General features: G+C 31.1%; 1 protein-coding gene across 1 annotated transcript in view; it reads right to left on the bottom strand.

Annotated features, from left to right (window-relative positions):
- Positions 1 to 3,413: 3,413 nt before the first annotated feature.
- Positions 3,414 to 11,674, bottom strand: part of LOC140435031 (adhesion G protein-coupled receptor E3-like) — a 799,910-nt gene continuing 791,649 nt past the window's right edge. Inside the window, exon 7 of the mRNA XM_072523706.1 lies at positions 3,414 to 3,803. Within this exon, the coding sequence (XP_072379807.1) occupies positions 3,513 to 3,803 (291 nt within the window). The 3' untranslated portion in view covers positions 3,414 to 3,512. The remainder of the gene's footprint in view (positions 3,804 to 11,674) is intronic.

Genomic DNA, 11,674 nt, shown 5'->3' with positions numbered 1-11,674 from the left:
CTGATCTGAAAAGCCTAAATGTAAACAAAATTATTAATAGAAAAGAATGGAATTCTCTGGATCTCCGGAGATGGCCATGTTTGCGAAATGGTTTGTTCCAGAAAATTCAGACATGTATTAAATAGAACATGATATCTTACGAGATGGTTCTAGAAATCCAAAACATATAAATAGCCGTGATTTGGATTCAAGATGGCAGTTTTTAGCAGTTTTATCATGAAAGTTAGTTAGAAGATAGATACATTTACTTAGTGAAGTCAATTGTTCAGAAGTGTTTGGCAGTTTTGGAAGTTTTTAGTTAGAAGTCAGGCAGTTTTTAAGTTTTTTAGTCAGAAGTCAAGCAGTTTATTATGAAAGTTAGTTAGAGTCAGTGAATCAAGTACAAATAGTCAAAATGTTTAATATAGTGAGTTAAATGAAGATTAAAAATTATGCATATAATTTAATGCACATTTATAATTATACACAAATAATTATTGAAGATAAAAAAAGGTATATTGGAAGAAATTAAATTATATTATGGTTGGAGATTAGTATAAATCAACTTATAATAATTGGATATTGGTATATTGAAAAGAAGAATAAATATAAATGCTGTTTGCTGGTTTGGTTGGTGGTGTATAGATGCTGGTGAATAAAAATATATCTTAAATTGGTAGAAGCTGATAATTGAAAAAAGTAATTTCACAAAAAACAAGGATAACTGAAGTACGAAGACATTCAGTGGTGATTAGAATCTATATACTTAGTGGAAAATAGTTCATTTAGGCATTCAGTGAAAGAAAGGTACAAAATTTTGTTAATATAATTTAGTTAATGTCATAACAATTTCAATTTTGAAGATAGTTTGTTTAAATTTTACATTGTCTATAGAATTTAATTAGTTTTATAAGAGTATCAATTTAAAGATAGTTTATTTAAATTTACATTGGTTAGGTTAGATATATATGTGTGTTTCATAATAGTTATAATAAAGATAATTTAAAAAAGTACTTACAAGCTAATTCTTTGAGAACCGCGATAAAAACCCTATATATTATATTATTAAAAATACTCATTGCTCATCATTCAAACAAAAAAACACATCATAACAATATATATATATATATATATATATATATATATATATATATAAAGTAGTTAGGTATTATTGACTGACACGTTATGTAAAATAAAGTTTTATTTTGAGGTTGCAGTCATTAATAGGGCAGGAAAGTAAAACTCTTTGTTATTTATCAAGCTTTCGCAAAATTTATTTGCTTCTTCAGGATATGATAAAATATGATATCAGTAAATACAATGAAATAAGAATTAAATAGCATTGTATAAAACTAGTATAAAAACTTACAACATGAGGTTAATCCATTAAATTTTCAAATTTACAAAACATTAAAACTTATCAAAATTATATAGTAAGTACAATATTTTAATTTTATCTAATTTTGTATAAATTCATAATGACATTGATTATGTTGATGTTTGATTTATGTCAGAAAGACACTCGTTTCTGTTTATTATATTTTTTGTTATTGATAACTAGCTCTTGATTGTTATTATGGTTACTTACAAAGTGCCAACATTAACACCCAAACTAACTAAAGTCTTTGCTAACTATTCTGATATTAAAATTACAACTAAAAATGTTAAAACATTAGCATCATTGTATACAAAAACTAAATCACCTATTAGCATTATGGAAAGCTCAAATGTAGTTTATATAATACCATGCGAAAATTGTGATAAGTCATACATCGGACACACATCTAGAAATCTAATAGGCAGACTGACATCACATAAAAGTGACCTTAGAAATAATAAAAATACCTGTGCATTAAAAGATCATGCAATTAATAAAAATCATTCATTTAATTTCAATGAAACTAATATATTAAGACGTGAAAACCAATTAAATAAAAGGGAATTCTTAGAAATGGTATGCATAAATAAATATCAATGCGTTAATAAAAAAACTGATATTGATAAACTAAGTAATATCTATAATTACATTCTGTCTTACGAAAATTAATACTATAATTTTCTAATATTAGATTTTCTGACTATAAATACTATAATGTTAAAAAATTTAAATATTCATATTTGGCGCCACTTTGTAAGTAACCATAATAACAATCAAGAGCTAGTTATCAATAACAAAAAATATAATAAACAGAAACGAGTGTCTTTCTGACATAAATCAAACATCAACATAATCAACGTCATTATGAATTTATACAAAATTAGATAAAATTAAAATATTGTACTTACTATATAATTTTGATAAGTTTTAATGTTTTGTAAATTTGAAAATTTAATGGATTAACCTCGTGTTGTAAGTTTTTATACTAGTTTTATACAATGCTATTTAATTCTTATTTCATTGTATTTACTGATATCATATTTTAGCATATCCTGAAGAAGCAAATAAATTTTGCGAAAGCTTGATAAAGAACAAAGAGTTTTACTTTCCTGCCCTATTAATGACTGCAACCTCAAAATAAATCTTTATTTTATATATATATATATATATATATATATATATATATATATATATATATATATATATATAGCAAAGCACATCAATTATGTGTACACCACATAAAATGCTCGGTTTGTATACAAGGGAAACACCTCCATGTTCCTCCACCTCATATAAATAAAACCATATTTTATCAAAACTTCACATTTTCAGAGTTATTTAGAACTTTTACTAAAAATTAAAGTAAAAAGTAAATGGGGAAAAAGAATGAAAGGGGAATGGGGAACAACTTGACTATGATGCTGTAATTAAAAGAATTCTATGAGAAAATTGTATTCGGATCTTCAAAAATGAAGATAATGTATAATATTAAGTATAGTTTGTATCGAGTGGTTACCCTTTCGATGCGAACCGATCTGGCGCCTCAGAGCGCGTTATTCAAATGTCGATATTTTGGCCAAAAATAAACCTACGAACATTTTCTCAAGCTCAAAATGTTTCTTTTGAGTTTTTCGTAAAGCTTTGTAAAGCTCATTTGTATGCATCTAGAGTAATGATCGAAAAAGCTTCAAAAAATACTTATCTTGTAACCATGTTGCACAAATTTTACAATATCTCTAGTTATAATTATTGGATTAAAGTTTTGTATAAGTCATTTTCTTTGTTTTTTCTTCAAGGAACAAATCTTATTTGACAATATTACTTTTAGTTTACCAGCTGGACTCTTATAAACAATAAAGTTGTTTATAAGAATTTTTTGAACACTTAAATCGAAATTCATCCTCTAAATTCGTAATCAGCAGCTCAATATACGTAAAATAAACTTGGGTGAATTTATCAAAATTAAAAAGACCACGGTGACCTAGTTGGCCCCTAGACTATGTTTTACAGTTCTGATTTTTAAATACTACAGATAGATAATAAAATATATAACATATTAACACAGAAATGAAATATATTTTATTCCTTTAATATAAATATAACACATGTACCTGTGACCCTAAAACAAAAATACAAATAATTATTATTTTCAGATTTAGACCGAATCTGGCATGGGTTCCCACGTGAGTAGTTGAAGACTAGTAGATTTACTTAACATATTATTCGATGATTTATTGTTGACGTAACATGACACGTGCTTAGAAGCACGTGATTTTAAGCTTCTGGTGTATAGCTTCAGAACTTGACAGTTGCATGTTACTAGTAGTGACACAAGGATTCCCTGGGAACCTTGTGCCATATGGTATGATATCCAGAAGAGCTCGGATTTGTTCGACAACTTGCTAACTGCTGCTAATGCAAGGACGATGCTCAAGACAATAGTGATCTGAAACAAAAATACTTTATAGAATAAAAATATAAAATTATAATTTTTTGTCTAATAAAGAATATTAACGAAGTAAGTATTTTTCTCTTCGCAACAAATGCATTTTTATGATTTTTATATGGCAGTCAACCTATTACGCACCTTGATAATACAAACTATTTTTTTTTATCCCTTTATAGGTTACTGGTCGATATTTCTACGCATCATCCACAGTAGAATCAGAGATAAATGTGAAGAAGACCAGGATGAAACACAATTTGGCTTCAGAAATGGACTGGGAATTCGGGACGCCCTCTTTGCACTAAATGTATTACTGCAGAAATGTCAAGATCAAGGGAAATACGTCTTTGCTGTATTTATTGACTATAAAAAGGCCTTTGACCGAGTACAGCATTACAAATTAATTACAATATTAAAAGATAAAGGAGTTGATAGTCAAGACATACGATTCATAGAAAAGTTATACTGGCGTCAAACAGCGACAGCTCGCATAAACGGAAAATCAACAGAAATATGTAAAATACAAAGAGGTGTCAGACAGGGTTGTATACTATCCCCACTGTTATTTAATTTATATTCAGATAGAATATTTAAAGAAGCGCTGCATAATTTGGAATGGGGAGTGAAAGTTAATGGAATTCTGATAAATACGATCAGATATGCAGACGATACAGTTATTTAAAGTGATGACATGAATGAATTACAATGCCTTTTTAATGCCATTGATACAGTGGGAAGAGAGTTTGGCCTAAACATAAACTGATCAAAAACAAAACACATGGTGTTTAGCCGTTTAGCACATCAAGATGCACGATTATATGTTGATGGTCATATAATTCAAAGAGTGATAACTTGCAACTTCGACTTCGAAAGCGTATGGTTAAATGCTACATTTGGTCAGTCCTCTTATATGGTGTCGAAGCATGGACATTAAAAATATCCACCATTAATCGTCTGGAGGCCTTTGAAATGTGGCTGCACAGACGTATACTAAAAATTCCATAGACGGCTATGCTGACAAATGTGGCAGTCCTTGAGAGATCAAATGCTGCTCGCGAGCTGCTTGATAACATCAAATGTAGAAAGATGGCCTATTTTGGACACGTAGTAAGGCGAGACCGATATAGTATTCTTCAACTTATTATGATGGGTAAAATCGAAGGACGCAGAGGAATTGGTAGAAAGCAGGCCTCTTGGTTGAAGAATATCAGGGAGTGGACAGGAATGAGGAAAGCTGAGCAACTCTTTAGGATAGCTCAAGACAGAGATAGTTTCGCCATGTTAATCGCCAACGTCAAGGGGACTTGATAGGGCATGTTAAGAAGAGAAGGTCGATATTTCAACCAGTCTCAAACAATAAGTCTCACAAAGAGATACTGGTTTAAAATTGCGCCAGTTGCTTAGTGTGCATGTTTCTAGTAGGTTGCTGATATATTATGAAGCCAATTCCTGAATTAGCACGAGATATTGACTAACCGGTTGAAATGCAAGCAGTGTGGATAACAAACAACGTAGTGCTCACACGTGTTTAGTGTTTGTTACTTCAAAAGTCTTTTTGTGTAGGAAGCTATTAAGTATTTTCAACAATAAATATATGGGTAAGTTAAAAAATATCATAGATTTTTCTGGTCCAATTATTTTGTTTATTTGTTTTTACGCCATATTAACAATTTTTATTACATAACCTTCAAATACAGTTCATCGAAAATAAATTGATGTTATTTTATCCAGTTTACTGTATAGAAAATATATGGATGTTGGCGTGAGTGTATGTTAACTGTATGGTTTGATTGGGTTCGTTCGTATTTGAATTGTTTACATCAGTTCTGACCAGTAAGATAGACAGTCTTTTTAGTTTTAGTATGGAATCTAAAATAAAACTGAATTTAAAAGAGTTGTCAATAGGTGAACCAGATGATCTTTTCTAGTTTCTGGATGGTATCTTCAGGCGATTGAGTCTGATGTGGGAGAAGATCAGATGTTGAAGATATTTTTCCCACTATACGACTATCTTCAGGATCTACATCGCAGAGAGAAAAAAGAAGTTATAAAAAAATAACATGATAACGACTCTGATTTCAACAGCGGTAATTAAGTGCATTACCCCGATTTTCTGCCATCAGATCGTAGCTATCCTAATAGAAGACTATCTGTATCTTCTGATGAAAAAACTTCAAATCTGGTTGTCACACCAGTCTACTCAATTAAATCAATATTACTGAACGAAGGAGCCAATCTTACTTCATATCTTTAAAGCAGTAACATTTTCCGAATCTTCGGGTTCGAATATAGCAAGCTAGTCACCGCTTGATATTTTTTTTGGAATTATTTGAAGAGGATCTTTTGATAATAATGGTCTACGAGTCTAATCATTATGCTCAGCAAAATGGCACTGAATCACAAAGTTGGATTTGTCACTGAATGAACTAAAAGCGTTTATTGGTATGCTAATTCTCGTAGGTTGTAACCACTTGCCGAGATGACGTTTGTATTCATTCAGATAGAGCATTCTGGCATTCTAGCATCATGTCCATAAAAAAGTTCTTAAAAAATCTACGATATTTGCATATTAGTAATAACCAGGAAATGCCAAAAAGGAGAGACCTAAATTTTAAGTTGCAAAAGGTGAAACCTTTGATTTCCTTTATGAAGAAAAAATTTCAAAAAGAATATTACAGTCCAAGTAAAAATTTAGCTGTAGATGAAAGCATGATTGCTTTCAAAGGCAGAACCAGACTAAAGCAATACATTCAGATAAAGCCAATAAAAACAAGTATCAAAGTAAGGGGTCTACAATGCTCTAGCTATTTGTTTTTTTTTTTGTATATGAAGGCAAAACGGAAAGCAATGAAGAGGGTCTTCTCGGTAAATGAACTATTTTGGAATTGACCTAGCCTTTTTCAGGAAAGTATGACTGTGTCTACTTTGATTATTTTTTTACCAGCCTTACAAAGCAATAAAGAGGGTCCTCTCGGTAAATGAACTGTTTGGAATTGACCCAGCCTTTTGAAGAAAAGTGTGCCTGTGCCTAATTTGATTATTTTTTTACCAGCTTTACATTGCTTTTCAAGCTTTGTGAATCAAACATTGTTTGGTTGTGGGACTATAAGATCCAATAGAAAAAAATTTCCTACAGATGAACTGACACCCGATAAAAATTTACAGACTGGCGATTCTGACAGTATTGCTACCAGCAATATTCTTCTTAGAGTGCCGTCTCCCTACGGAGGTCGGCAATCATAATGGCTATTTTTATTTTTGAGCGTGCTGCTCTAAACAATTCAATCGATCTACACTGATACCAATCACGTAGATTCTTTAAACATGAGTGTTGTCTTCGCCCAACAGATCTTCTTCCTTGAATCTTTCCCTGTATGATGAGTCTCAAAATTTCATATTTTGATCCCCTCATCACGTGGCCTAGGTTTTCCAGTTTTCTGGTTTGTATAGTGGTGATTAGTTCTGTTTCTTTACCAACATTCTCCAGTACTTCTTTATTTGTAATTCTATCAGCCCATGATATTTTTTAAACTCGGCGGTATAACTAGAGTTCGAAAGCCTCGATTCTTTTTTAATTGCATTTTTTTAATGTCCAAGTCTCAGCTCCATATAATAATATTACAGCAATATTACACTACATAAATGGAAAAATAGAGAAAAAAAAATTTTAATTTTAATTTTAGAAAAAAATCAATTTCTGTGTTCGAAATGCCTCCTAAGACTAGTGGTAAAGCTGCTAAAAAAGCAGGAAAAGCTCAGAAGAATATTTCCAAGACCGATAAGAAAAAGAAGCGTAAGCGAAAAAAATGTGTCATTGTGGGTGGAGCCATACACAATGTAACAGACAAATCTGTTTAGCGTATGACTAAAGAAGGATCAAAAATAACAGAACAATGTTCAAAGCGTGTTCAAGATTATAATCGAAATATGGTGGAGTTAATTTTTTCGATAAACTTCATTCTTGTTACAGCATTGTCTTGAAGTCTCGAAGGTAGTGGTAGAAACTTCGGTACTATTTTGTCGATGCTAGTATTGTAAATGCATATATTATTTATAAAACTTCAGCTTTAATAAAGCAGACTCGAGTCAAGCCTGAAACACAAGTAGTAATCAGAAGCATTCTGGAAAATACTTGTAAACGAATTTTCTTCAAGAAAAAATCCAAGTTGGTGATATAAAAAATGTAAAAAAGTAGATAGTAGACTGACAAATGTTGACGAGCACCACTTACCAACCAACACGACTTCAAGAAGATGTGTAAGATGTAGTACAGGAAAGCACCTAATAAGATCTAGCGTAGCTTGTGCTAAATGTGAAGTATGCTACCCCTCAGCATAACATGTTTCGCCCCTTTCCACAATAAATAAATATTACGATTGTTTAATAAGGTTTTACAATTTTAAGGTTCTTTTTTCAAATTATCTGGTTTTATTTGGAATAATATATGACATTTTGATGTTACATTATCATCATTCTGGCTTTACAACCCTGTGTGGGTCCAAGCCTCCTCAAGAATTAATCTCCCGTCGTCCCTATCCATCGACTTTCTCTGCCACGCACGTACTCCCATATTTCTCATATATTCATCGATTGTTCTGGGTCTTCCTCTTCTTTTCTGACCAATGGGTCTACCAAGGAGCGTTTTACTAGCTGGATCATTTTGTTCCATCCGCATTACATGCCCTATCCATCTTAGACGTCCTATGTTAATATGTTTTACGATATCATGTTCCTGGTATATTCTATAAAGTTCAAAGTTGTATTCTCTTCTCCACACTCCATTGTCATTTAATACTCCATAAATTCACCTTAGTACTTTTCTTTCGAAACATCCTTCAACATATTTCAGTATTTTTTGTTAGAGTCCAGGTCTCTAAACTATATGTTAGGACTGGGCGTATTACTGTTTTGTAGAGTGTTATTTTTGTATATCTCAATATAATTGTAGATTTAAAGAGGATATTAAGCCCAAAACAGCATCTGTTGGCCGTGCAAATTGTACGATAGTATGATTTTTAGTTTTAAGGAGTGCTCCCAGGTATACAAATTCGTTCACTGCTTCGATTACGTCATTTTCCATAATACGACGTCGTAGGATTTGTGGTTGCGTGCTTATTTTCATATACTTCGTTTTGTTGCTGTTTATTATTAAACACATTTTTGTAGCTGATTCTTTTAATGCTACATACGACTCTCGTACAGCGTTTTCTGTTTTCCCAACAATATTGATATCATCAGCATAGGCCAGGATTTGCACTGATTTATTATATACTGAACCAGTGGTTGTGATTTGTGACATACGTATTACTTTTTCTAGAGCGAGATTGAACAGTATACAAAAGAGGGAGTCTTCCTGGCGCAGCCCGTTATTTGTTTTAAAAGGTTCAGACAGTTCCTCCTGAATTCGTACTCTACTTCAACTTTTTCAAGAGTTAGTTTTGTTAAATTTACCAACTGATTTGATATTTCTAGCTCTTTTATTGCTTTGAATATTTCTCTTTTATTTACAGAGTCGCAGACTGCTTAGTAGCCTATGAATATGTGATGAGTATCAATACCATATTCCAGTGTTTTTTCCAAAATTTGTTTCAGGGTTGCAATCTGATGAATTGTCGATTTACCACCTCTGGTTGAAATTTCGACCAGAAATTTTATGGAAAATTATTTTGCAAAACTGGATCCTGGTTGTAAAATCAACCAACTCAGAAAAGATTCTCAGGCTGTTTTTTTTTTAACATTTTTATAAACTACTGTGATATGTGTACTATACTCAACCAAAAACATTGATTAAAAACATGACATCATTTCTGTATTAATGTGCCGTGTAGAGGGTTAAATAAATTATAGTAAAAAACAACGCTACTGATAAAAATTATCCAGAATTTTTGATATATGCATATTGTATTACGTATTGTTTTAGTAACAATCTAGTTGTTGACCTATATTGAATAGTATAGTATATTGTAAATATAATCCTTTCTGTATAATGTAAATATATTATTCACAATATACAGGAAGTGGATTTTCTTTTCAAATTTTTTTGTTTTACAGCTTTTTGTCTCTTCTAACCTCATATTCTTTTTATGAATATTTTATATGCTGTTTGTTTCGTGAGAAACAACGGCTTATTCCAGAAAGAAGTTGGCAATGGATTACGATTTTCCATTTCAATATTCGACACAAAAACCTTTTTCTGAAGTATATATTTTTGAAAGTTCATCTTAGATCAAAACTAAAAAACAAAACAATAAAAGAATTTGAATAACATTACTACAAAAATTTCAAGATACTTTACATACAAGAAACAAAAAAAAGATGAAATTTTTCATGCATCTGAAAAAAAAAATAGTTATGTTTTCAAAATATCGAGAAGAAGTCGAGTTTTTAGTAAAAAAAAAATGAAATAGTTCGTAACTGTGCATCCATAAAGCAATATAATATTCCGATAATAAGCTTCTAGTATTGGTGTTTCTTCCGAACTATACGGTTAGCTCGTGAAGCACGCTTAATTACATTTTGCTCGAATTTAGGCAGGTTTGTTTGGTTTGGTATTTCATAAACTCATAGATAAGGTAAGTACAGGTTTATAATTTTATAATGAGTAACTCTTCCGACGGGGATGCTTCCCCGTCTGGAAAAGACCCACCAGATGGAAACGGTAGGCATCAGGAAATGGAAATTGATAACAAAATATATAATTTAGACAACAAATATGTTCCGACTCACATTGGACCGTACTATATTGTTGTAGAACCAGTGAATAAAAATAGTCGATTATCAGCAGTAAAAGTTGGTCATTATCTATTTAAAGATACTACTTTTAATAAAGATGTTATTGATATAAAATTGATTGAAAGAAATAAGGTAAAAATTATTTTAAGACTTATAATATTGCAAATGCTATTATAGAACATAAACGAATAAAAGATAATAATTTGATCGCTTATATACCTATATTTTTTAACCATAAAAAGGCAATTATTAGAGAGGTTGACACTTTTTTGGCCGAAAAGTATATATTGGAGAATATTGAAAGTGAGCAAAAAGTTGTAGAAGTAAAAAGAATAAAACGTTGGATTATTGATTCCGATAATGAGACACAGTTTGTCCCAAGACAGATGATCGTGTTAACATTTTAAGGAAATAATTTGCCAAAATTTGTTAAAATTGATTTAGTGAGATTTGTTGTTGAGCCATACATACACCCTGTCGTATAGTGTTTTAAGTGCCTTTGATATGGTCATACAGCAAAATACTGCAGAAGCACCATGACTAAATGTAAAAAATGTGGCCAAAACCACTATAAAAATAACGATATCGAGTGCAATTCTAACACTTATTGCATATACTGTGAAACGCATGACCATCAGTCCGTATCAAAAAATTGTCCGAAATACCAGGAACAATTAAAAATTAAAAAGATAATCTCTGAAAAAAATGTATCATTTAAAGAAGCTGAACTTTTTGTAAGAAATCTATCTTACGCTAAAATAGTAACATAATAATTTCGATATTTTAAATAACCTAAATAATTTCTCTGAGATGAACGGTAATAGTTTTACGAACAGTTCTCCTTCCACGTGTAATAAAAATTGGGTACCACGTTGTCATTCTCAACAGCCGAGAAAGCGCAAAGTAAGTTCGCCACTTTCAGTTAATAAACCCCCTTCATTTAAACTTAAAAATAGCGCTTCAGATCCTGTCATTTCTAATCCACACAGAGAAGCCTTCCAGTCATACAAAGAAAAATTAGAATCACAGATCCTGCAGAAACTTCCTTTCATTTTTAAAAATATGTTAAAAAAATTTAATTTATTAAACCCAGATCCACCAGTTATTCAGGAAACACAAACAGAACTCAAAACAATATT

The sequence above is a fragment of the Diabrotica undecimpunctata genome, chromosome 2 (assembly GCF_040954645.1).
Source record: "Diabrotica undecimpunctata isolate CICGRU chromosome 2, icDiaUnde3, whole genome shotgun sequence".
NCBI classification, from domain to species: domain Eukaryota; kingdom Metazoa; phylum Arthropoda; class Insecta; order Coleoptera; family Chrysomelidae; genus Diabrotica; species Diabrotica undecimpunctata.
This window is presented reverse-complemented; position numbering and strand designations above follow the sequence as displayed.